This window comes from Scleropages formosus, chromosome 19, assembly GCF_900964775.1.
Source record: "Scleropages formosus chromosome 19, fSclFor1.1, whole genome shotgun sequence".
NCBI classification, from domain to species: Eukaryota; Metazoa; Chordata; class Actinopteri; order Osteoglossiformes; family Osteoglossidae; genus Scleropages; species Scleropages formosus.
The window spans coordinates 17,197,502-17,224,484 of NC_041824.1; the positions used below are offsets into that span (position 1 = coordinate 17,197,502).

Genomic DNA, 26,983 nt, shown 5'->3' on the forward strand with positions numbered 1-26,983 from the left:
GAGTTCTTCATTATACACCATTGACTGACAAAAGAATCAGGACAATTGATGCAAACCCAAAAGCCACTGAGATCAGGGTGTTATATAAAGGAACAACACAACAATGACTTCTCAAAAGGGCTCACGTTTTCAGACAAACGGACTATCTGTTAATGTTTGATCTTTATTACATCATTTTTTTCAGATCTCATATATATGTTATTTAGAAAATTCTACTATGAATACAGTAGATGAGTAGAAACACAGGGGATCAGGACTGCTTTTGTAAATGAAACACACACACACACACACACACACTGGCTGAAACCGCTTGTCCCGAGTGGGGTCGCGATGAACCGGAGCCTAACCCGGCAACGCAGGGCGTAAGGCTGGAGGGGGAGGGGACACACCCAGGACGGGATGACAGTCCATCGCAAGGCACCCCAAGCAGGGCTCGAACCCCAGACTCGCCAGAGAGCAGGACCCGCCCAAGCCCAACGCGCCCTCGTAAATGGAACAATCAATCATGAATCATATCAATGAATATCTCAATTAACTTGAGTGAGTATGCCTAAAGAGAGGCAATAAGAACAGGTGACACCAAAGTAAAAAAGAAAACTACAAGATAAATGTCATACTGACATATGTTCATTTGATCTCCTTTAATACCCCAGGCTTGCCTGCGCTTGTCATTCATGCCATCTCACATGTGCAAATCAAGACCCAACCAGTTGGTCATTCCTCCGCATGCCTTCAAGCTGCTGGTGTGCTTCATCTGATCACAGCATGCATGGTGACCTGGCACTGTCTGCTTCCTGCAAGCCAGAAAAATTCTCGGGATACATCAGTGAAATGAACCATGAAGAGTGTTGTGCCCCAGGGCAGCTCCTCTTAACCATGGCTGACCCCAGACAGGCTGCAGGGGTCAACAGATACCATGGCTCAACAAAACCTCAGCTCACTGAGGGGTGGCCTCTGTACCAATGTCAGTCTGCGCTCTGTGAATTTACCTTAAGAGGGGTATGTTGAAAATCATTATCATGGTTATCATTGTTTTTGTCTTTGTTACACAAGAGAATTAAACAGTCTGAATGTTTCTTATTTTAAACGGTCACCATTTTGGACTAATTATCAAATTATTTAATGCAGATTTTTTAAGGCAAGTTGGGGGCTCAGTCAGGACTGACTGATGTTTCTCTGAGGTGGGTCAAACCTGTATTTCTTGTGTTTCTGCTCTCCCTTAGGAGGTCTGTATGGGGATGCAAACCAAGCATGACTGCAGGACTTCTATCAACGTGTTCTCCTTGCTTGTTCACATTCCAACATGTTGCCGGGCAGAGGAGCCCTGCAGTTTTTGGAAACACCACAGCACAGTCTGTTGGCTCACATGATGGTGGTGAAAGGGCCAAATTCGCATGGTGTGCTCTGTGTGAGTCCTTAATCTTAGCTTTATCCCTTAGGTCTTTTAAATGACCTCGCTGTTGCTAGGCAACTAAAGTTGACAGTGTTAGTTCTCTGGGTTTTTGTGACTTGTAACTTCTTGTGACTAGTTCCTCTGAAAGCTCTTCCCCTTCCTTTCGTTGTGTGATATTCCTGGTTCTTGGTCAGTCGTTCATTTAGTTTCTTCACCTGTAGTCAAACTCTAAATACACTCACAAACTATTCATAGTTTTTCACTTATTCGGTCTGCAGGTATTTAGTCCAGTTATCATTATTCGTCCAGATTCTCATACATCTGATCTGCAACACTCAGTCTTTGCCTGCGACATTCGTTCTGGTGCAGCAAACCGAAAACTAAGCAGATGTGCGAGAGAGACGGTGAGACGCACTGCATTATGGGAACAGAGTACCCGTACTCTCAGCAGCATTCGGGCACTATATGCATGTGTTTGTATCCTTTGTTTCGCACCATTGTGCTTTAAATTTCTAACTATCATTAGTTTAAATGTGACATATAAGCTTTGTATTTCTCCAGCCAGTCCATGCACACTATCACAGCAATGTTGTGAAATCATTAATTTTTAAATTCTATTTTTATATAATCTTGCTAATAATTGTTATTCCTTCTGTTTTTGCTATGTTAGACATATTTTTCATTATAATATTTGGCATCATTTAGAGTGATTTTGGAATAAACTTGAGATGAACTTTCATTTTTCCCCATAAGAAACTATTTGAAATAATGGAATAGTTCTGCTAGCCAGGTTTTTTGGTATTAGGCCCAGTTTCAGGAATGAATCAGGTCCAGATAACAGGGGATAAGTATACTTAAAAAAGAGAAGATATGTATGTCAGTAGTTTGAATATAAAATTGTCAGTTCCACTGTAACAAAACGCACACACACACACACACACACACACACACACACACACACACACACACACACACACATTTTCAGAACCGCTTGTCCCGTACGGGGTCACGGGGAACCGGAGCCTACCCGGTGACACAGGGCGTAAGGCTGGAGGGGGAGGGGACATACCCAGGACGGGACACCAGTCCATTGCAAGGCACCCCAAGTGGGACTCGAACCCCAGACCCACCGGAAAGCAGGACTGTGGCCCAACCCACTGCGCCACTGCACCCCCTGTACAAGTCACATTTTCCTTAAAGTGAATGCCCCAAGGGTAGGGCAGTGGAACTACTAGATGTCCTCCCCTGTCCTGTTAATGCTATGAGTCATGTATGAGCTCATGTTCTGTAAAGTGCAACAGTGGCCCACCTTGAAGTATGTACCTGTAGGGCTTCCTAAAGGAATACCTGACTGCCCTGGAGTCATAGTACCAGCCAGATGAGAAGCAAGAGGGGTAGAGGATGTTGGGAATTACCTACACATAAAAAAGGGTTCCAAAATTCTTATAGTATAAGAACCTATAGAAAATGAAATGCAAGCACAGACCTGGCAGGAATATTGTTTTAACGTACAGACTTTGTTCACGGATTCTCCTTAACTTGTGAAAATTGTTGACCTGTGATTCATGGCCCACAGCCACCCTTCCACTTACTGCCTAGTTAGTACTTGTATCTGGTGATACAGTGAGGATGTTTCTCTTCCTCAGTTATGCTCATCCCCTCACAAAAAAATGAAGGGCAATGATCCCTCACGTCAACTTTCCAATGTTGGCGTACCCTACATTCCCAACTAAACCATTTAAATGGCCAAGTATTCTCTTTGTACTAGGCTTAGCATTGTGCTTGTTAAAATAAATGTTTGTAATAGCATTTGCTCTGTACACAGTACATTTCTTATTTAGATTTCTTTGTTTCACCAAAGTCAGTATGTAAGGATGACAGAGATTCAGTTCTTTTTTATTTAAAGTGGTCTTGTGCATGACAGACACATGCTTTCTAAATCACAATTAAGAAATCTTACTTTTCAGGCATGAAAAATTCAGTTTCCTCCTTCTTGAAGTTTACTCAGCTGACAAACATCACTGCATTTCATTTACAGCATGAGAAATAGTAAATTAAACCAAATCCTTAAGCACATACCTTGTTTTGCCATGGCTGCTTTTAAGATTATCAGCGTTTATGAACATTCAACCTAAATGCTTTTACTTTTCTTAGTATCTTTTAGCAGGATCATAGTTGATTTTTTGATAATTTGGAGTTTTACATCACACTGAGCTTTGAACTTCTGTTGAACTTAAAGGAGTATTTTTCTGCTCCATTGATCCTTGGTTTCTTGTTTTGTGTCAGAGAGCCTCTTAAAAATGCGGTGAAAGGTAATGTTAGAGAAAACGTGTTGTGGAAAACGTCTGAAAATTAACAAATAGAAAACATGGACATACCGCTGGTTTTCTTTGCAATATTATAGTTATTTCCCCACATGCTGGGTATATAAGTTACTTTCAGTAAAAAAGAAAAAAATAAGTGACTTCAAATAAATTGTTTGCATACAATGGAAGGGAAACATTGAAATTTATAAGTTAAAGCTGGACAGAGAGAGAACTAAACAGAGCAGGTCATTATCATCTTGGTATTCAGTTTGGGATTCAGGCTTATCTCTTTTCTCCCACCTTGGCCGGCTTGTATACATACACATGGCGGATTATTTTTGCACTGTATAATTAAGGATGCCCTTCCTTTTTCCCAAGCCAAACCTTAATTTAAAAAAAAACCCCGGAGCACCTGCCAAGGTGGGGTTACCTAACCCTCTCTGAAACTCACACTGACTGTCTCTGTTACGGGAGCCATTCTTCACGTTGACATTCACCGTCACGTGTGTATGCTGGGAGAAACCAGACATATTTGTCTACGCAGACGCCACCCCTGATCTATTATGTTTCAGAACCGATGATGAACTCATCAGTTCATCCCGGGAACTTTGCACGTCCACACCGTAGAGCAAGTAACTTACGAACTCCCTGTTTAACGTCGAGGTCACGCACCGCATGCTGATTGGCTACGACACTCAGCCGCGTCCTTCATCTCTCACTCTGATAAGTAGCTTGGCTGTCCGTCCGTCACACTCCAAGTTTTGATAGGCCAATCGCTGAAGGGGAGGCGGGTTTAGTGGCCCCAGAGGGACAGTCGTGGTGCGGGAGGAGCGAGAGGCGTGTTTCCGGTAAGAGAAGGCCAGGGATCAACAGTAGAACAAAACCTGTAAGAAGACGATCCGCGCGGCCGGGGCCGATCGTCAGACACTTCGGAGCGCGGCGGGCTTTTGGACTGACCGTGTTCACTTTCGGTACCGACAGGGAGCTGGGCAGCAGGGCGGCACAGACACGCGGCCATGGAAGCCGAGTTTCGAGAAATCGATGGACCCGGGTCCGGGAACTGGAACGCCGTTTATCAGGTGCGGTGGGTGTTCCGTGAGTCCAAGTGTGAGGCGGATGTGTGATCATGATGATCATGGCGAGGGGCTGAGCTGCTGAGCCGCTTTTGCCGGTTACAAGCTCGAGATCCGGCGTCTCCGTTGCGCTGGCGTTGTCCGATGAGGATGGGACCGGAGGAGGAGTGCGCTGTGAACCGCCGGGAACAAAACCGGCACAATAACTTAATATTCATAAGGCATTGATGTGCAGTGGTGGTTTCTCAGTGAAAGTGAAAGTCTTATAGATATAATGATAGTGTCACATTGTGTCTAATATTCTCTCACGTGTAATAGAATCTACTGTCACATATTATAATTATGACGTACTCAGCGTTCTGTCACATAATAATATATAGCACATATAACATACCGTCGAAATTGCGTCACTTACTGCCATGTAGTGTAAGTGTCATACTGTCAAAAGGTGACATATGTCACGTCGCTTAATATTCTGTCACATAGTTGTGTCACATACTGAAGGATCACATGGCGTAACATGTAACATCCTGCCACATACTACTAGTCTTATGATATCAATACAAATAGGGATCTTCAGACATGGTTACATGTCATGGTGTCAGTACTGCGTCTTTGGACATATGGTGTCAGTACTGAATCTTTGGACACAGGTATGTGGTGTCAGTACTGCGTCTTTGGACACAAGTATATGGTGTCAGTACTGTGTCTTTGGACACAATGACGTGGCGTTGGCACTGGATCTTTGGACACGGGTACATGGTGTCAGTACTGGATCTTTGGACATACGTATATGGTGTCAGTACTGTATCTTTGGACATACGTATATGGTGTCAGTACTGGGCCTTTAGACATAGGTATATGGTGTCTACTGCATCTTCCAACACGGTTACGTGGCGTTGGCACTGGATCTTTGGACATGGTTATGTGGTGTTAGTACTGGCATCTTTCGAGACAGTTACAGTTGGTTTACGTAATCAGTGTTGGCATCTGTAGACACAGTTATGTGATGTAAGTATTGGGATTTTCAGGCATAGTTACATGGTGTCAGTGCTGGCATCTTTAGTAACAGTTACGTAGTATTAGTATTGGGATTTTCGGACACAGTTACATCGTGTCACCATTTCCATCTTTAGACATGGTGTCAGTACTGGGATTTTTACGCCATATCGACACTTTAACATGATGTCAGTACTGGATCTGTAGACACAGTTATGCGGAGTCAGTGTTGCCGTCTTTCGACACAATTACAGTTGGTTTGCTTAATCAAAGTTGGCATCTTTAGACACTGTTACATTGTGTCGGTGTTGGCATTTTTATGCACAGTTACATGCTGCCAGTATTAGATCTGTAGGCACAGTTACATGGTGTCAGTATTGGCACTTTTAGACATGGATACGGGGTGTCAGTACTGTCAACTTTAGATACGGTGATGTGCTGTCTATTGGGATTTTTAGACACGGTTACATGATGTCGGTACTCGATCTGTTGACCTGGTTATGTGGTGTCAGTGTTGCCATCTTCAGATATGGTTACATGGCGTCAGTACTGGGAATTTTAAGCAAATGTCAGTACTGAGGGCTGTAGACACGGTTCCGTGGTGTCAGCGTGAACCGTATCGACGGTAAGATGAGCACCGGTACATCACAGGTGAACGTTCTGGCTTTTTGTTCTAAACATACCAACCAAGTACTGATGTGGGTTCTCCTGCAAATCAACAACATGTTCAGCGTGGCTGAACTAGGCGGCGGATCGCAGGCTTTGAATGTGGTTTTAGCGATGGCAGCGTGTACGATGTTGGTCGGAAAACCCCGATGGTGCCGCGATATTGCCTATCAAGAACAAAATGGAAGAAAACAGGAAGACCGCCAGAGACGTTTGATCGCATATTCCAGCTGCGCTAAGGTTTTGCGTCTCATTCAAATGCACGAGGGCCTGTATAATTGGTTGGGTAAAAATATCATTTGCATTCGAGGCTCAGGAAAGTTGCAACCTTCAAGCAAAACGTATCACGCGTGGAGTCGCGTGACGAACTCGCTGCTTAGATCACGCAAAGGTCGGGCTATTTATTTGCAGCAGCATGCAGAGCTAATTCTTAACCGGTGCGGTTAAATAAATGGCATCGAGTAGATTGCAAACTTTTGTCAAACTCGTGTGAGGTGGTAGTGTGTGGAGCGGGGAGCTGTCAGCGGCAGAGTAAAGGAGCGGAGGCGCCGGGTGGTGTAGCGAACAGAGCTGACGCCTTGCGCTCGAAGAACTCGGGTTCGAGCCCCACCTCCCTCTGTAGTACCCTTGGTTGAGGTACCTGCCCCGAATTTGTAGTGTAAAAATTACCCAGGCCTATAAATTAGTAAATCACTTTGTCACTTTGGAGAAGAGTGTCAGCCAAATAAATCATTTTTAAAAAATAAAAATAAAATAGAGTGACTCTGTGGAAATTTCTGTGGAAGGAGGCGAGGCACCTTTGGACCAGTTCCCCCCCGGGGGTGTCATGCCTCTGTGCTGGGACTTGGTCAACAGGGGAGAGGAAAATATTGTATCATCATAGATCCTCCCAGTTGTTTTATCTCTATACAGATTATATTAATTATATTAAATATAACTTCATGTTTATTCACTAAACAGAATGAATGTGTTTGGAGGTGTGGAATGGTGGATGAGGTTTATTTTCAGACAGTGTTTTTTTGGGGCTGTGGTGTAGCGATTTGTCGGGTGTAGGGGACCAAGAAATAATAATCACCCCCAAGAAATAATAGTAGCCCCCCCCTGCCTTTTTTAACCTGTGATAAGGAGATTGGGGTCTGACATTTAGGATATCGCGTGATTCCCGAGTTACTCCGCTTTGACCGCTGTCAGGCCAAGTGTGGGGGTCTTTGGGTGGGATTGACCGGTCACGCACCGGGGAGGGTGGGTTCTGTCACACACCTGGAGTGGCGAGGATTCCTGAGCATCAAAATAGAGAAGCGGATAAGGAGATTCGCTGGTGTAAGCGGGTCGCTTGTGTGTTTATTCAAGGGATGTCTGGTGTGTTTCGGGGAAGAAAGTCTTCCTGGAAAGGCACATCCCCTTAATTAAGTGTGCACACTTCTATTCTGGTCTCGGTTTAATTGGAGGGGACGGCGAGCCCAGTGCCGTCAAGGTCTTAGAGGATGATTAGAGCGCAAGGCCCTTGATTCAGTACTTTTCGTGCACCCTGTAGCGTAGTGGTTAGAACAACTGCTTTTGGACCCGAAGGTCGCAGGTTCGAGCCTCACCTCCGGCTGTAGTACTCTTGAGCAAGGTACTTATCCTCAGTAGCTCCAGTAAAATTACCCAGCTCTATAAATGGGTAAATAATTGTAACCTTAACATTGTAAGTCGCTTCGGAGGAAAGCGTCAGCTAAAATGAATAAATGTAACTGCGTATAGAAATGCTGTAGTTTGCAGTAATTCACTCGAGACCCTTGGCTTTCTCCAAGAACGCCGGCCAGGTTGTCGGCTGATGCGTTGCGCTGTTCGCTGGGGCAACACCCGTCTTTGTTTCTGCTTTCTCTGATCCTGTTGAGATTATCGTAGTCGGGGACCAAGTGACGTATTTCGTGAAAGTCCCACAAAATTGTTGGTAAGAAATCTACTTTTATTTCCTTTGATCAGTACATGTCATATCTGATAATTTATACTTTCTCCATTTAGTCAGCTGGGTGTGTGTTTTATTTTTTTTTTGTTTTGTCATATCAGATTTGCAATCAGAAAAAAGAAAGAAAGAAAAGGTCCTGGTTAGTCTTTACCCTCTCAGTTGTACCTTTGAGAAAGAACTGAAATCTGAGTTGAAATGGTAAGATTACCCTACTTTGTCAATGGGTAAATAATTGCAAGTACCCTAGTTTAAAAATCTACCATTGTAAATTGCGTTGGACAAAGGCACCAGCTAATAAATAAACATTTAATTCTTTAATTATTGTACTAATGCAGGGTTGTGGTGCTCTGGAGCCTATCCCAGCATCATGGGGTAGGATGCTAGGTTCACCCTAGATGGGATGCAGTTCATCAGAGGAAAATCACTCTCACACACGCACACACTCTCGCACTCGTTCAGCCACAAATACAGTCTGTGTGAAACACGTGACTTTGGACTGTGAGAAGAAACCAGAGCATCCAGAGGAAACCCGTGTGAGCGTAGGAAGAAAGTACAAACTGCACACATTGAATTAGATGCGAACCTTCAGTAGAACACACAGCTAATGAATGTGCCGCCATGCTGCCATAAATAAATGAACAAATAAACATTAGTAGTAAAAAAAAAAAAAAAAAATCAAACAAGATTGGTTTGCTTACACTTGTAAAGGTTACAACAATCAGGGGTGATTGTGGGCTTTGGAGCACTGATGTGTTGGTCACAAGTTGAGGCATTTGGCCTCCGTGCTGTCTGCTGCCTGCCTTTATTGAACCTGAGCATGTGTGTAAGAATGAGTGTGTGTTGGGGAAGGAGAGAGGGAGACCCAGGACATAACGGCCCTGGTAAAGAAAGGAGATTCACGGCACCGTGTGTTCGGTAGGAAGTGGCTGCCAGGTGTGTGTGTGTGTGTGTGTGTGTGTGTGTGTGTGTGTGTGTGTGTGTGTGTGTGTGTGTGTGTGTGTGTGTGTGTGTGTGTGTTCCACGCTCCTTCCCTGTCCCCTACCGTACCGCAAACCCCTGTGTGTGTGTCGGACCCGTGATCTGTATCCGCTGTCGGCACGCGGTGTCCTTCCAGTGAAGTGGACCAGGAACACACGCGCAGTCCTTGGAGTGACAGATGAGACCAAGAGCCTTATTTCACCGAGCTTCGTGTTAAAGGTGGTACAGCTGGTAGCGTAGTGGTTGGTGCTACTGCCTTTGGACTCAAAGGTCGCAGGTTTGATCTCCGGCTGTAGTACCCTTGAGCAAGGTACTTACCCTCATTTGCTCCAGTAAAAATTACCCAGCTGTATAAATGGGTAAATAATTGTAAGCATGTAATAATTGTGACGTTAACATTGTAAGTCGCTTTGGAGAAAAGCATCAGCTAAATGAAAAAATGTAATGTAAAGATATATAGGCTAATTTCAAAGTCACGGTACTACAGTAATTGGTGTAATTACCCCGTCAGTAAGTGGCTCACGCCTCAAATGTAAGATGTGACCCTGCAGTGGCTGCATAAGTAATGTGCTCCCTGCAAACAAACACAAGTTTTATATAAACAGATTATCTTCTTACCTTCCTGGTGACAGAATCCTCTTAAAAAATCTGCTTCAGTCTCTGTCCTAACCGGATGCTTATGCGTTCGCCTGTTTTACCGAGATGCGTTCCGTGAGAAGGTGGTGTTTTCTCTTTTTTTTTAATGCTTTATTCAAATTTTTCCTTGTACGTGTATGTATTGAGACGCATACGCCGGACTGGGGGGGGGGGGGACAAAAAGCACCACGCTGCTGGAGAAACGTTGACGTGAATACTCAGATTTGAGCTCAGTAAATGAGTTGGTGTTACGCACTTGAGCTCCACCGATGACGAAGTTGACGAAGGCTGCGAAAAAGGGTCGCCGTGGAGGTCTGTCCGCGCCGTTCGGTGCCGATTGTTTTCGGAGACGTGCGCGCGGAGCACGGCCGCACCTTGAAAACCAAATCGAATTTACCAGAGTAAAATGTGGCTTCCTATCTTACGTTTCACATCACGGGGTTTGTGTATCATCGCCATCGTCAGGAGTCTTTGATTTCGTCTGGTATTCTAATAAAGGTAGCCAGCTTGTGTAGCGGGAGGATACGTTGATGCGTACCCCAGTGTGTGTGTGTGGACCCCTACTTCTGTCCCCTCATGTTTGCTTGCCAGGTGGAAGGAAAATGAAATCCTGTACGTTCATATTTTTAAAATACATCTTTTTTTTTTTTTCCCCCCCTCCTGCAGGAAATCCGTCAGCAGTCATGCGAGCTGCCCTGCAAAGTTGCCAAACTGTCCGAGAACAAGTCCAGGAACCGCTACAGAGATGTGAGCCCCTGTAAGTACGGCGCCGGGTGGCCTTCCGCGCGAAACGCGGCCGAGACGCGGCCTTCGAGACGTCGCACGCAGCAGGCGGGGTTTCGCCGGGTCGGCCGAAGGAACTAAGCGACCGTTCGAGCAGCTTCTCGTGAAACGATAGTGCTTCTTTTATCCAGACGCACATAATCTGCCTTTAAAGGGAAATTTTTAGTGATTTTAGTCATTTTAATATGAAAACACAAGTGTGAAAATAACAAAGTCAACAATGCAGCGGCGTCTAGTGAAAAATGCGTTAAACGTTAGCAAAATTTCATACGTCCATGAGACCAAAATAGCCAGGAAGCGCTTGTGTCCGTGGTTAAATTAGTGTTCGGTGCAACTGCACAATTTTTTTTTTTTTTTCTAAGTGTTAATTCGGCTTAACAGCTATAGGAATAACTGAACGTGGGGGCTACGTCCGTGAAGAAATAATTTGCCTCCAAATTCTCTAACCGCATTTTGAAAAAGCTTTCGGTTTTATTTAGGAACAGGAACTGATGTATGCTATAAAAAAGATGGATGTAGATTCAAAGATATTCGAAAGGATATTGTCAGCAAGCAGTTAAGTAGATAAAGGCTTCGAAGCTATTGCCCCCTCCCCCCTTCGTCATGGTAACTTGAAAGAGAAGTGCGGTTGTGGTTTCCTCTGCTCAAAGGCTCAAAGCTCCACTGTAAGCCCGTGTTGCTGGTGATCATGAACTAGCTGGGCTGTCGCTTGACTCGTGTCTCTCCACGGTCTCGTACCACGCCGCGAACGAGAGGGGCCTTCTCGAATCCGGAGTGGCGTCTCGGTCCGGGGTTCGAATGGGGCTTGGGGTTCTCGTAGGCGGAGCCGCGCGCGTTAAACGTACGGCGGGAGGAAGCGGGAGGGGTGTTGCGGCTGGGGGCGAGGGGCTGCCGGCAGGTCCTATGTGCACCTTCATTGCTTCAGAGATGATGGGAAGTCCAGTGCAGCTGCAGATGGCCTCCAGGGCATTGCAGCTTCTGGAGTAGTCTCTTGGGGATGACACTTAATGAGAGGTGTGTGTGTGTGTCTCTCTTTTCTTTTTGCAGTCGATCACAGCAGAATTCGTCTAGAGCTTGGAACAAACGACTACATAAATGCAAGTTTGATTTCCGTGGAAGAGGCAAAGAGGAGCTACATCCTCACTCAGGTACATGTGATGGAGGAGAAGGAGAAGCTTCTGAAGACCTGGGTTAAGGGATAGGGGTCACTGGTGGGCTTAACGTGCATCGTGCTCACTGCTGTTGGAGGGGGTGGTGACCGCATCAGTCGGGGGGGATGGAAGTCATCGTTTCCGATCGCCCCCAGGCCGCAATGGATTAGACTCATCTCGGTGGATACTGGGCCGTGTACATGTTGCAGTGAAGATCAGCACACCTGTGAGCTCCAGAGTGGCTCAGATTGGGATGGTGTGTGTGTGGGTGGTGTGGAATTGGCTGGAACTCGTTCCTTCTCTATCCACAGTACACCTCTACATCAGACCTTTCAGGTGCCTCTCTCTGGGCTTGTGTGTGTTGTGTTGTGCTGCTCCACCAAGGTGTGTGTAGGCCACCTGCACGTCTCCAGGTGATTCGCAGCGTGAACACACGCAAGGGCGTGAATCAGTGGCTGGCACGTCTACTTCCTGTGCGACACAGCGCTGCTGTGCAGCCGAGCAAGTGTACTTATTTGAATTAGGGTTAAAAAATAGACGACACGAAAAATCATAAATGACTTGTTTCAGAGTTTCCGCGTGACAACCACTGGACCGGAATCATGCAGTAAGAGTGAGTAAGTGCAGTTAAAAAGGTTAACCACTTTGGAATTAATTAAAGTATAAAACACAAAGTAAGTGAGTAAGTATTCACCCCCTTCATGGCAAAACAAAATCACCTGTGGTGCAGCTAAACTTTTTCCCCATGATTCGGTTTCCAATATGTGGTTTTTCACATATCTGGTCTGCAGTTGTCACCAATCGATCTAGTTTGTCATATATTTGGTCTGTGACATCAGGTTCTAGCCCACACAGTACACTGAGAACAACAAAAAACTGTGCCAAGCCACTGTGTATCAGAGAGCCTGTGAGATGGACTTTAATTTACACACACACACACACACACACACACACACACACACACACGCATGGAGTCTGAAACCGCTCGTCCCAAGTGGGGTCGCGGGGAGCCAGAGCCTAACCCGGCAACACAGGGTGTAAGGCTGGAGGGGGAGGGGACACACCCAGGATGGGACACCAGTACGTTGCAAGGGACCCCAAGCAGGACTCGAACCCCAGACCCACCAGAGAGAGGAACCCGGCCAAGGCCACTATGCCACACACCCCTCACCTCCCCGGCTTTAATTTAATTTAATTTCTTTAAAAATGTTTTTCTCATTTGTCTAAATTTGACTCAGTCCTCCTCAAGCCAGGTCACACACAGTCACAGTAAGTTCATTTTATTAAATCATTATCTTTTAAAATGGACTTTCTGTACATGACCCTTAATGAGATTTCTTAGAATGAAGCAGAATTTTTCCCTATAAACGGCAATCGGATAAATAATTGCATTATCCAGTTTTTTGGTATTTGGTCTGTTTTCAGAAGCAAATTCAGAGCGGTTCTCGGGAGATGAGTAATTACTTGTACAAGTGAATAAACCTGGGAAGGTTCCGGGGGGGGGGGGGGAGATACACCTTCTGAACATCATTTCTCTGAAAATGCTGTAAAATAGGCTGTTTTCTTCACTTTTCATGCCACGCCACCTATATCTACCTTTGTGTGTCAAAGATGACTGTGGGCAGAGCTGCTGCGGAGGTACGCGGGATCTCGGCGCATCAGCGTCACGCACGCGTCCACACGCCGCACGCTTGTTGCCGAGCTGTTGGGAGGGCGCCGCCTTTCGCCGCGCTCTCGGCTAGGCTCGTCTCGGCCCGCCGTCTCCGCGGCCTGCCTGCCTGCCTGGCGCCCGCGCCGTAGCGCCGCTTCTCTGGAACCGTGACTCACTCCAGCTTTGGCCCTGTTTGACATGAAGCTCAATTCTGGACTTTGCTTACCCTTTCATTGCTATGATACTGTTTTAACAAATAACAGTGCATAACATGCTCATATAACTTTCAGCCACATTCCATTGTGAGCCAAACTTTTTTTTTGATTTGTTCTTAAAACCATTCCTGGGGGTCTAAAATGTTCTTTGGAAATAAGCATTCATCCCTTAATTTATATTTTGATCTGCTCTCATATTTTGCCTGGCATTTTCTAGGGATTCTGTTGGACTTGTTTGCTTCCGTGCCTTTTTTTTTTTTTTTCCTCTTTTCTCGCAGCCCCTTGTTTGTAAGATACCGAAAGGAGACAATGTTGGTTTGTATCAGAACAGGATGCACACAAAGGTCACGTTTCAAAGTGATGTTTTAGGAGTGGTTATGGGGGAAAGGTGCCCTTTTGCACCTACATTGTACAGGAAGGAGGAACTATTAGAGGTAAGAAAAGAATGTGTGCAAAGCTTACAGGTGCTTAGTCCTTCGTGTCGAACTGAACATGTACCTCGGTGTTTGAAGGCTCTCAGGTCTGCACCTTCGAACCTGTGTCAGACAGACAAAATACCCCTTATAATGTGAAATAATATCCATTTAATTGAGAGCAATGTCTGCTGAGAACTTAATCATCCCACCATGTACCCTTCAGGGCTCCATCCTGGTGGAAATCATAGCTTTAAGAATGACTGATGGTTGGTTACCAGCTTGTTGCATAGTCTTCCAGGTAACATCACGGTGAAGGCATTTTTAAAACAGTGCTCTCTTAGAAATCTTCCAGTCTGATATTATTATAAAGCTTCCAATATGTTTTCAGTGTTAAGTTAGTTGTTCGCTTTACCTGTGAAGGGTGTCGTACTTTGGTCGTCTTTTTACTGAGTAAAACCATGAGGCTCGTAGGTCAAGGAGTCTTTCGCAACTTGAGCTTGTTTCTTGATTGGTTGTGTTTGTGTTTTCATAAGTTCAGTGTCTCCCTCTAGAGTTGCTCCATGTTATGAGTGGTGAAGTTATGAATTTTCAAAATCGCCATATTGTTTATTTTCATCCAGTTTTGTTATATTGAGTAGAACAGAAGAGGTGCTCAACAGGGAATAAAGAAGTTGTTAGTTGAGCTTGGGAGATCAGAATCCCCTAAGATATACAATATTTTGATAAAATGGGAGTGCACACACGAGCTTACCGCCACCCACCCCCCCATTGTCAACAACCACTTGTCCTGAGCGGGGTCGCGGCAGGCCAGAGCCTTACCCAGCAACACAGGGCACAAGGCCAAAGGAGGAGGGGACGCACCCTGGACGGGACGCCAGTCCGTTGCAAGGCACCCCAAGCAGGGCTTGAACCCTAGACCCACCACGCAGCGGGCCCTGGCCAAACCCGCCACACAGGCGTACCGAAACGGTTTTATTTTCCATATGGATGTATTTCGGCAGGATGCCTTCATCAGCGTCCCACTTGTCTGGTGTTTTTGAGTTCTGGTCATATATGAGAAATGCTGTATGCGTTTATGGGACGATTTGGCCAGCAGTCTAGTAGTAGTTTTGTGGAGAAAATGCCCTCTGTGTCATTATTTCACCAATGTTCAAGTTCTGCCTTTTTGTTTTTTTTTTTTAATTTATTTATTTATTTTAGCCATATTTTTTTAATTTGTCTTTTTTCAAAAAATAGTTTGTTGTGGAGTGAATGCAGCTGTTAACCAGTTCCTCCCATAAATGTGCAGCATTGGCCTCTTTCATTTTGCTTTATTATGCAGTCAGCAAAAGCACAGTCATAGAGCTGTACCTTAATTTATTTGGGCATGTTCTCTAAGTCTTACATTCACAGGTATAATAAATAAATGCAGTATAAGAATTTTTTTTTTTTTATTTAAGGCATTTTTTGGCTTTTTGTTATTGAAGTACATTAAAATTAAAACTATTTTACAGTGACAGAAAACCTAAGTACATTCTCTTCATAAGCCCTTCTTTAATGCCTGTTTTTGTCATCAATAAATGTGCATGATTCCTCATCCTATTAATGATCACTAACACGCAGGAACATCAGACATGAATTTTAACCACTGTGGAAAGGAACTGGACTGAGTCGGTCAGTCTGTCTAAGCGCATTATACTGCCAACTAATGGCTGGATTCAGAAGTGTAAGTAGCTAACGCTCAGCAACACACTGAAATTTTAGAAAATAGAAAAGTGAGGAAAATGGAATGAAAAGTAAATAAACTATTTTCAAAAATTTGTTACTCAAAGGTTCATAACAGAAGGAGACAATGTACTACTTGGGAATATGGGTGTTTCCTTTGTTCTTAGCCAGTTTTTACATAGCTGATTGGCATATGTTTTCATATTTTGGTTGTTCTCCCTCTGTCCCCTCCTCAGGGTCCCCTACCGAACACATGCGGTCACTTCTGGGAGATGGTTTGGGAACAGAAGACACGTGGGGTGGTCATGCTGAACCGTGTCATTGAAAAGGGCTCGGTGAGTAGCGCTTCACTGCACCTTTGTAATAGTGGCGTACAGGAGTGTACAGGAGTCGCACCTGCCAGTTTCTTGCCTCATCTCCCTTCTCATCGTGTCGATTAAACATTTAAACCTCCAGTTCCCCGTCTCTGTGCCGTCGTACTTCAGTGACACACTCTTTTTACAAATGAATTCTGTGAACAGCACTAGATCATAGCAATATAGAAAAACATCAGATACATCCACAAACATAGAAAAGAGACGGAGGTCAGAAGGTTGCAGTGCCTTCACAGGCAGGTATGCTCACGTGACACTACGTAATAAATTCCGGAAGGGTCCTCAGAAATTCCAGATTATCCTGCACATCAACTGTTAATTTCTCCAGCGGAAGAAGATCAAAACCTGTGGTCATCCGCATATTTACGGAGGGAACTGCAGGTGTCGACGATGGAAATAGAACGCATTTCCTTGCATTGTATACGAGAGTGATTTGTTTCGATATTCGGCACTCGCTTCTTCCCAATTTATACCGTATCGGTTACCGCATTTATTTTAACGTATGTAGCTAATTGGACGGCTGATGTTTTTCACTGTCATTTATTCCAATGTCACTCTGTCACCTCATTTAAAAAAAAGTTGTGTCTCAATAAGGAAGCAGAGAGGGACAAATCAGTTATTGTTAAAGGTTTTTTGGTGGTTCGGTGAACCCCGGTCCGGTGAGCTTGTATCCCGTCGCACTCCCAGAGTAAATGTCAAAGTGCTGCCAATGGACTTACATTTGAGACACAGCAGAGGTGTCCCCGGGAACATCCCGCCACGACGTACCGGAGTACGACAGGTTTTGTGAATCCCTGAGATTTCTGTGAGATCTTGCTCTGTTCACCCCCCAGGTGAAATGTGCCCAGTATTGGCCCCCGCGGGATGAAAAGGAGGTGGTCTTCCACGACACCAACTTTAAGCTCACCTTGCTCTCAGAAGACGTCAAGTCCTACTACACGGTGCGGCAGCTGGAGCTGACCAATTTGTCGGTGAGCACCCCACCCTGCGGCGCTACCTCCCCCCCCCACCAAACGCAGGGCTTGGCAGGCCAAAACCCCAATCCTTTGTGCATGCGGGAATGGAAGAACTTTCTGCTGGCCAAATGCTGCCTTGGTTACCATGGTCACATCGCAGTCAAGTCCGTTGGGATCAGCTGCTCTTGTGTTTGTATATAAGTTAGGGTCTTTAACTAGACCACTGTATATCTAAGGAAATGACTGTACTGTATAGCAGCCTGTATAGAACTGACTGACATCTGCTGAATAAACTCTGAACCTCTCCTACACTTACGGAGGCATATAAACTCATTTGCTGTGTGTATATTCAATTTTTACTAGACCCTATAAAACAGATGCTGAGTAACATCTGGCAACTAAAGAGGTGGTGACTAATGAATTGACGTGAGCAATGTCATTTCCAGTCACTATCTAGTAAGTGGACAGGTTTTTTTTAGTTTTGAAATCAGGTATGTCAAGGACAAAAGTTCAATTTCATGTCGAATCTTCATTTTCTTTTTAAAAAATAATTTGTTAGGTTTTTTTGGGGGGGGTCTCATCTTCATGTTGAAATGTTTCGTTTGTTGTGTGTATTATCCGCGCCAGTTTTGTTTCTCACTGCTGCTGACTGCAAGACTCCTTCCGGCAAAGAACAAGTCAGGGCAATAAGGGCAGTGGCACAGTAGTTAAGGACACAGCCGTGGCTGCTGGCTTCTTTCCCAGGTGGCTTCTTAGCTTGAATATTTCCAGTAACATGTCCAGTGGCATAAATGCAGGAAATTGCCTTGATAAGTTTCTTGGGAAAAAGCATTTTCAGTGAACTGCAATAGAAGTACCTGCAGTGCATTTTGAAGTGACCCACAGGTTATATTTTGAGTGAAACGACTCCATTGCAGTTGTTGTTTCTGTGTTGTCTGTCGTTTTCACTCCCCAGGTGAGCTCAGTGGTCCTGCTTTGAGAAGACACCCACACACACACACCCCTGTATAATGCAGAGCCCAGAAAGATCTCTTCCCGCGCTTATTGTTACTTTTGGTGCCTGAGCTGTTTCTACCGCTGTTTTGTTATGTAAACTCGTTCATTTGTGTAACAGCTTTTCGGGGTGGCTCACTCCCAGCCCTCTGGCCGTGTTTCCCTCTTCCCCAGACGCAGGAGAGCAGAGAGGTGCTGCAGTTCCACTACACCACCTGGCCTGACTTTGGCGTCCCCGAGTCCCCCGCCTCCTTCCTCAACTTCCTGTTCAAGGTCCGCGAGTCGGGCTGCCTCAGCTCGGACCAGGGTCCCGTGGTGGTGCACTGCAGCGCGGGCATCGGGCGCTCTGGCACTTTCTGCCTCGTCGACTCCTGCCTCCTGCTGGTGAGTCCGGGCAGACGGCGTGCCCTCTCGGTCCCCGGTATAGCCGTTCGCACCCGAGCCCCATTCAGGTTCAGCATCTGCCTGATTGCAGGATAGACTCTGGACCATCGCAAGCCAATGCTGGATATTGCTGATTACGCAGGGTTAGATGCTCATTCTGAGCACGGTCTTTTGGTACTTCTGCAGTTCGTCCACATGTGACCGCATATTGGAATGAACGTACAATTTACATACGCACAGTCTGAACCACTTGTCCCATACGGGGTCACGGGGAGCTGGAGTCTAACCCGGCAACACAGGGCATAAGGCTGGAGGGGGAGGGAACGCACCCAGGACAGGACGCCAGTCCGTCGCAAGGCACCGCAAGCGGGACTCGAACCCCAGACCCACCACAGAGTAGGCCCTGGCCAAACCCACTACGCCACTGTGTCCCCCACATACTGTTTAGTGCATCACAATTGTATTACTTTAACATAGTTTCTAGAATTTTAAGAAAAAAAGGGGGGGGAAATCAAAGTGGAACGCCAATCACTTTGTCATTAATAATCATTTGAAGCAATTTACACAACACGAGATGTAATAAAAATGAAAAATTTCAGTGTAAATGCACGTTTTTGAAAGGTGTGTAAATGCTGCGCCGTTTTCCAGCAGGACGTTGTGACCGTTAGTAAGTTTTCTGTAGAGTTGGTTAATCAGCAAAATTAATCTCAGAATCATTAAAAAAAATATATACTTTAAGTTATTTCCAGCTCTTAACACATACATGCAATTATTACGTTACAGTAAGAATGTATTGTATTGTATTAATGGTCATTTTTATTGACATTTTATTTCCTAGCAAGATGACTATAGATATCAGAATGATTAAAAAATCAGGTGTGATGATGGATTGGAATGAGCAGTCAGTCATATGACCGGAACCCCCCCTTCCCTATTAGTCCAGTCATATGGAGATGAAGTGTACGGATTAATTGTTGCGGATATCAAAGACGCTGGAGTCCCAGGGCTTTTGGGGGACCCTCAGCAAACTGGCTTTTGAGGCGCAGACCTCACCTTGCTCCGTCTCCTCCACAGATGTCCATGCGCAAAGACCCTTCGTCTGTACGAATTCCAGATGTTCTGCTGGAGATGCGGAAATACCGCATGGGCCTCATCCAGACTGCAGACCAGCTCCGCTTTTCCTACCTCGCTGTCATCGAAGGAGCCAAGTACATCATGGGAGACAAGTCTGTGCAGGTCTGTGTACTTTCAGAGCACAGAATTTGTCCAGAATCAAATGTTCTGTTGTGTGGGAACACAGTAAACCCTAAAGTGCTGGGCGGGTGTAGACACTCTGTGTTTGATTTGTATTTTTTACATATCTGTATGAACAAATACGTCCAGGCATGTTTATTTCAAAGCAGGAGTGGATTTGTTGTCATCTGGAGGTTGTGTTTCTTGTTAATGTTACTGATGACGCAGCTTATCTGCTTGTCCTGTCCCTACATCTTAAGGTGACGCTGCTTCGGTTTTGCATCCCAGTCTTAAAAATGGTGTTTATTTATTTTTAATGGCTTAAAATCGCTCGTAAGCATTTTCTAAGCAAAGTTGTGCACCTTGGTCATATGATGAGGTGTAGTTGACATTGACACAGTTTGTTGCTTAACAAGGTGTAGTTTAACTGCAGCCTACACTCCTCAATAAAAATGTACCCGTGATCATTCGTAGGAATCCTGGAAAGAGCTCTCCAATGAGGACGACCCTCCGGAATTCACTCCCCCTCCACCAAGACCCCCCAAAGACCCTCACAACGGCACAAGCGGGTCCATCTCTTTCTTCCCCAACGATGGGCACGAGGAGGTCATCCAGAGGCACCACAACGAAATCCGCACATACAGGTACACCCCACCTCCCCGTCGATCTCTGTTCCGCTAAAGATTCTGTTTGTTGTGAAGGAAACGTGATCTTTTTATGTGCTCAATAATAGCCAGCAGCTAAAATGCAGCCAGACAGGATAGGAACGTGGGGGCTGTCTTAATTCAACTCGCATCCACAGTGTTTACAGCTCATTTCTGGTCTTCCTGTAATTAATAACAAGACGACAAACAGTGCACAAGGTGATGAACAATTTCAGGAATGATTCGATCAACAGTCTGCATTTGCATTTATTCATGTAGCTGACACTTCTCCAAAGCGACTTACTGTGTTAAGGTACCTACAGTTATTTACCTTCTTGTATAGCTGCACAATTTTACTGGAGCAAGTTAGGGTAATTACCTTGCTCAAGGGTAATACAGCTGTAGGGGGGATTCAAGCCTGCCACCTTTGGGTTCACTAACCATTGCACTACCAGCTACAGAGAATATGGATAGAATGTGTTTTTACTTTGTCATTTTGTTAGTTTTAATGTGCGTTGAAATTTCTTAAAATAATTCTACTAATTTTTATTCATTACATTTGTATTCAAAGTTTTTACCGACGCTAACACACAAATGCATCAAGGGACTTCTATCGTTAACCATGTCTTGATTCTCTTTACTTTTTTGAACCATAATTACCGTGTTGTCGGAGTGTTTGCGCTTTTTGACAAAATCATCACAGACAAGGCGACTTTGGCCTGCAGAGGAAGTGCACCTTGTTCTGGAAAAAAAGCAAAGCGCCCAGTGGCATAACTCAGACTGCGTCCAAATGGGGGCCAGAAGAAACCCAGTTCAGTGTGCTGATGATGATCAAAACCACACTTTCTGTTAAGGATCAGCGTTGACTTCTTTATGCCGGTTATGCAAACGCTATCACATGTTCTTTCAGTTTGTTCACAACGCTTTATAACACTTTATAACATCATGCTTTTCTTTTACACTTCACTGAAATCTTCTCACCAGCACTCTTCTTAGGCACATTCCTGTCACGCTGCTTACTCGTGTTTTTCGAAAATAGCAGCAAAAGTTGAGATGACCCTCGCAATCGAGACTTCCAACATAAAGCATGTGGGGAAGTTGAGTATCGTGTGTTGTCGCGTGTATGGAAACCATTCCTCCACGGGCCATGTTTAACAGTGTTACTTCAGGTTCAGCTCATTTAATCATTGATGCAAAATGTAAACATGTCAGGAAGAAATTGCATATAAGAAGGCAGAAAAGACTGTACTGATAACCAGAATTACTGCTGAGGAATGATTGGTCTGCTCATAATTTAAAGTAATCATTGAGACCAGGGCTTCTTACCTTTTTATGCCATGGACGCCTTCTCCGAATAATGTGTTTAAATACATAAAAGAGCATACATAGGATTGCAAAGGGACCCAACTGTATTGAAATAATCAAAATACATTCATAATTGAAGGAAATTCTACAGTTCAGTTAAAGTTAATGAAAGTAAAGATTTACATTTCCTCCCATCCAAGTTCACAGACCACCTGACATCTATCCACAGACCTGAGGTTAAGAACCCTGGATTTATAGGCACAGGGTAGTACAGTGGTCAGAGCCTTAGATCCATTGCCTTGTTTGAGCCCCTCCCTCCATAGTATCCCTGAGCAAGGCTCTTACCCTGAATTGATAGAGTATAAATTAAAGTAGCATAGTATATGAAACCAAACATTGTAATTTGCTGTGAACAAAGGTGACTGCTTAATATTGGCTAGTAGTAATAATTCCATCCGACTAATAACCGAGTAGACAGCGGAACTGATTAACATGAAGTGTAGTTTATGTTCGGTTTTAGTTTCACACCTAAGGGAACAGTGAGAACATTTCATTACCACAACTGCATGTAATGGTTTCCTAAAATGAGTTTAATGCCATGTGATTGAAAAATGATGGCAATTTCTTGGCACATTAAGCTTAACGTGATTGCAGTTGTGTAAGGCTTTCATTAAAAATCTTGGATAAGAAGTATCGCGGAGCAGTAAGTTCTGGTTGGGGGAAGAATGGCTGTAGCGCACCAGGGCATGCCAGGTTCGGGGAGTGATCCGTTGGAGAACGGTGGTTTGAGGACTTCAGAGACTGACTTTCCATAATGCACCAGTGAAGTCAACAAGATTATTGTAACAAAAGAAATTCAACAACACGCAATACCAAAGTGTAATGTCAATAAGAGACACTGGATTGCGACACCAGAACCATCAAGACAAGCGTTGCAGTCGGGGCTTTTACAGAGTCCGTTAGGAGCTGTTTGGCTACACCTGGGACTTGTAATTCCATTAACAGGCAGCTCTAGTGTGCAGCTGGAAGTCTCGTGGACTGGGCAAGGCTTTAGCCACAGTGGTGTTTCGCCTCTTAATTTAAAGTAAGTGGTGAATCTCGAAAAGAATTTACTGTGGCAGTAGCCACAGCGGCAAGAGCAGGATGGGAGTATTGACCTTTCGGGTGCAACTTTTCATCTTCAGTTCATGGAAAGGAAGAACAGCTGGTTTATCAATGTAGAGGTGATAGCGAAAGATAAAAGCTACCACAAAAGTTGCGGTTGGAGAATAGATAGTTAAAAATTAAAAGTGGAAGTTTTTTCAAGGGGAAGCTTACTTAACTCTTTAAGCTGTGGTTTTATTTTATGATGATTGATAGAACATTTCAAACGGGTCTGGATCTAGTTTTAGATTTAACTCCAACCCAGGAGAACTACTGACTCCTGAGCTTACAAAAACCAACTGGGGCTCAAAGTCACTTTCACGACTAAGTTGAGGCTGTGAAAGGTCACAGCAACATAGACAAAGTGTACACTGAGAAATCGCAAATACATGAAGCAGTACGAGGATGAAAGGTTACACTTTTTAATAGAGGTGCTTATGCAGTACCTGTCTAGGAAATGCCAAAATTCATCTTTTGTCTAAATTTGAAGTTCTCTCGTGGAAGAAAGTTGAACGCTTGCGTGCGCTTTCAGTGTAGACCATAGCAATAATTTCTTTTTCAAAGGTTCAGGATTAATCTACCTGCGTTCTATAAATTCATCGAAAACCAAAAACACAGATTGTTTTGTGCTACAGGACAAATCAAAATTTCTACTGAAGATTTTTTTTCTGTAAATAGTTTCTGAACAACCTATGAAAGAGTCGGTGAATGAGCTCGAAGTTCTGTTCTTGGGTGCTGAGGGAGGTGCGGGCAGGGAAGCCTACAGCACACGAAGTCCTTTCTCTTTGTTAAAATTAAAAGTAAAAATGAGAATACTTTTCCCCCACAAACTCCTATTCAGTGCCAGTCATTAATTGATTAATCTTGTAACCACTTGCAAAATTGTTCATCTTGTTTTTAATCCCAAACACCAGACAGGATCTGTAGACACGTGGAGAGTTGAATTAGTGTTCTCATACTTGAGTTCTCTTTGGGTGTTTTACTGACCCCTGTTGGCTGGCTCTGCACGTTACAGGTTGCTTTCGCCGTGCAACTCGGAAAATTCAGAAAACGGATAAGCAAAGAAAATGCAATCAAATATAAATGAGCCGCTTTTAAATATTTAAAGTGCTTTAAATATTGGCAATTTTGTAGCACAAACAGTGAGTGTATTATGAGAACATTACTCGGTTATGATTTTATTATCTCGCCGTCCGTGCTGTGCCTCGAGAATCACAGGTGGCTCTCTCGTGTGTCTGCCGCTCCAGCAGCTCCCCGCCACAGCTGCGCAGGAGAGGCGGAGACGACGACGACGCTGTCCCACCCCCCGTGGCTCCCTGTCCTGACCTCCCCGACGGCCGACTCGGGTTCACGGAGCAGGTGGTCAACGCGCAGAAGAACAAACCGCCACAACGGCAGCCTGAGGAGAAGGAGGAGCCGACGAAGGGACAGGCCTCGCGGGCCAAGGACGAGAAGGACGAGTACGGCCAGGGGGCCTGGACGCCCCTGATGACCCGCGTGTGCCTGTGCACCGCCCTGGCCCTCGGCGCTTACATCTGTTACAGAACCTGTTTCCATTGATAACCCCCCACCCTTCCCCAAGCAGCCTGCTCCCCCGACTCGCTGTACCCCGGGACAGAGCGAGGCGCCAGCAATTTTCTCTTCAAACGCAAAGTGATTTGCTGGGGGCATTAGAGGTTTCGGGGAGGAGCCCCTTCCCTGCTGGTGTTCTCTGGCCCCCTCCGTGGACTGTGTTAGAAGCTCAGGGCCCTCATTTCAGGTGTCACATCCCAGTGATAGAACTGGTTTTCGTGAACACAAACGGCCGTTTTTTACATTTCGCCAATAAGGGAATTGTTTGTGAACACATCATAGTTACGTATACATATGTATAGATATAATTTTTACAATGTATAAACCATAAGGTAAGCATGGTTTACTAGAACACATTCTTACATTTGTACTTCCATTTCTGCCTTTCCAGACAGCGTATTTTTCCTGCGTTTCTTTTCCCAGAGTATTTCCTCTATCGGCCCTGCGAAGATAGGGTTGTGAGCAAAGACGTTGTGCGGGGTTCTTTGCAAGAGCACGAATAAAACGTGGACGGATGGAAACGGCACGCAACCAAAAAAGCAGTTCAGAAAACCAAAAGTGAGCAGAAGGGAATGAGGTTGAGGGCTGCGGCAGGCGCTTTTGTGTCGCCGGGGGCCCCGGCTCTCGGGGTCCGAGGTGGGCTTCGCGCGTCGGTCTTGCCACAGAGCTGCTCCAGTCACATGGTCGCACCGCAGAGTGGTCTCCCAGTGCCGCACGCTCTTCCATTAAAATACACACATACACACTGTGCTGCCAGCCACCCTCTCCTCTCGCCAGCAATACGGGGACGCCGCTTCTGCCCTGGGACTGATCTGAATGGGGTGGAGGGGGTGGGGGGCACCCAAACCCAGTCACCAGCGCAGAGGGGAGCGGGAGGCCGAGGTGGAGACTCTTCAGGGGCAGGGTACCTGCGGGCTGGGGGAGGGGTGGGGGTTGCTAGAAGGCCTCAATTAGCTGCAGCCACCTTTTCAAGCCTTTAGCCTGAGCAGTGTGTGAGGGAGCTTCGGCACGTCCACCTGGGCGTGTCGGTGTGTGACCGCCACCTGAGAGTGTCCATTTCCTCTACATGTGCTCACCACCGTCAGTTCTTTTTGTTTTTTTTTTTTTTTTTGTCCATTATCAGTCATCTGTACTCCTTTCTATACATACACGCATATTGCTACTGCTTTTCTTGTTTTTGCATCCGATACATGTCGAAGGTTTTATTTTCTGGCTGATCGCTGGACACAGGCTGTGGTAATAAAGTCGTGCGTCTCGGACAGTGTTTTTCCGTGTCTTTCATTGGCGTGCAGCAAACGGCAGCAGGTTGCCATGACAACACAGGGCAGCTGTTATCACTGGTGGCTTAGCGGCTCCATGTGCTGCGGTTCCCACCAGCATTCGGCACCACCCGAGTTCACTGATTTCACTGACCAGCCTCCTGTCCTCTGTTCATGTGGTGTATTAAGTAGCCAAGGGCTTCACCGCTACTGCTTAAGTACAAGTAATACATCACAGGTGTGACACAACTCAGGAGTCCTACTTACACCTTCATCTGAAGCTGCTTACGCTGTCTGGCCCCTTCATGCAGCAGGGTGGTTTACTGTACCGTTAAAGGGGCAGCAGGTGGCGTAGTGGTTAAGGCTGCTGCCTTGCAGTCAATGAACCCAGGTTTGAATACCACCTGCTGTAATACCCCTGTTCAAGGTACTCACCCTGAACTGATATAGTAAAAATTGCCCAGCTGTATAGAAGGGTAAATTGGTGTAAGTGCGTTAAGAGTGTAAGTTAATTTGGAGATGCCTTTCAGAAAACCCAAGTACCTCGATGAAAGCTAATACAGCAGTTAGAGACATGGGGCTTGAGCCAACACCCTTAAGGGTACAGGGCACTGTCGTGAGTGCAGGCCCGTGATGCCGCAGCAATTCACACGCGGTGTGTTGCACTGCTCTACCTGGACCAGAAGGAACGTGTTTGGCAGTGCAACGCAGGAAATGCCATCGCATTTAGTCATGTGTTTACGTATTTTGCCAGCGGAGCCCATCCCCGCGCACTTAAAAAAGCCACACTTCAGAGGCTTTTTTGTCCAGTACTTTTAAAGTCCATCACTGTCTTTGTCTGTGCTAAAACCAGTCCAGTTCCCTTTCCTGTTTATGATGCACTTAAAAGATTATCCTCAACGCACAGCAATGTTGTGTAAACTTACAGTCGGAGTGCCAAAGTAATCAGCTCTCCCTGTTTCTTATCTGTCATATAAGGGGCCTTGAGCAAGGTACTCAAGGCCACATTAATGCAGTAAAACTGATCCTGCTCTATAAATCAGGGTAAGTGTTTTACTGTCGAAACCCTAAAGGGCATCGGGCAAAGCAAACACGTGCCGCGTAAATGTGTGGTGTGTTTAGCTCCAGCTGCAGGTGGAACCGCGTCAGAAGAGTGTTTGCGGCTGGCGGCGGTACGCGCCGAACCTTTGGAGCAGAT

General features: G+C 45.3%; 1 protein-coding gene across 3 annotated transcripts; it reads left to right on the forward strand.

The window, feature by feature from the left end:
• The first annotated feature begins 4,486 nt into the window (after window positions 1-4,486).
• ptpn1 (protein tyrosine phosphatase non-receptor type 1) lies at window positions 4,487-25,785 on the forward strand. Of its 3 annotated transcripts, none has more exons than XM_018760612.2 (10): window positions 4,487-4,547; window positions 4,681-4,778; window positions 10,669-10,759; window positions 11,833-11,933; window positions 16,159-16,257; window positions 17,130-17,267; window positions 18,420-18,629; window positions 19,704-19,865; window positions 20,337-20,506; window positions 24,202-25,785. In XM_018760612.2, exons 2-10 carry the CDS (start codon window positions 4,716-4,718, stop codon window positions 24,512-24,514), a joined length of 1,347 nt encoding a protein of 448 aa, XP_018616128.1. In that variant the 5' UTR covers window positions 4,487-4,547; window positions 4,681-4,715; the 3' UTR covers window positions 24,515-25,785. The 3 variants fall into 3 exon arrangements, with proteins under 3 accessions (XP_018616128.1, XP_018616126.1, XP_018616129.1); XM_018760610.2 differs by having other exon boundaries at window positions 4,524-4,585; XM_018760613.2 differs by lacking the exon at window positions 4,487-4,547 and having other exon boundaries at window positions 4,558-4,778; window positions 24,205-25,785.
• The last annotated feature ends 1,198 nt before the right edge of the window (window positions 25,786-26,983 follow it).

What these genes read in the sequence shown, in the direction of transcription:
- ptpn1 (XM_018760612.2), top strand. Translation starts at nt 4,716, where the DNA reads ATGGAAGCCGAGTTTCGAGAAATCGATGGACCCGGGTCCGGGAACTGG. An exon ending in TGGGAGACAAGTCTGTGCAG is followed by an intron (nt 19,866 to 20,336) that starts GTCTGTGTACTT and finishes GATCATTCGTAG; the next exon opens with GAATCCTGGAAAGAGCTCTC. An exon ending in AACGAAATCCGCACATACAG is followed by an intron (nt 20,507 to 24,201) that starts GTACACCCCACC and finishes CTGCCGCTCCAG; the next exon opens with CAGCTCCCCGCCACAGCTGC.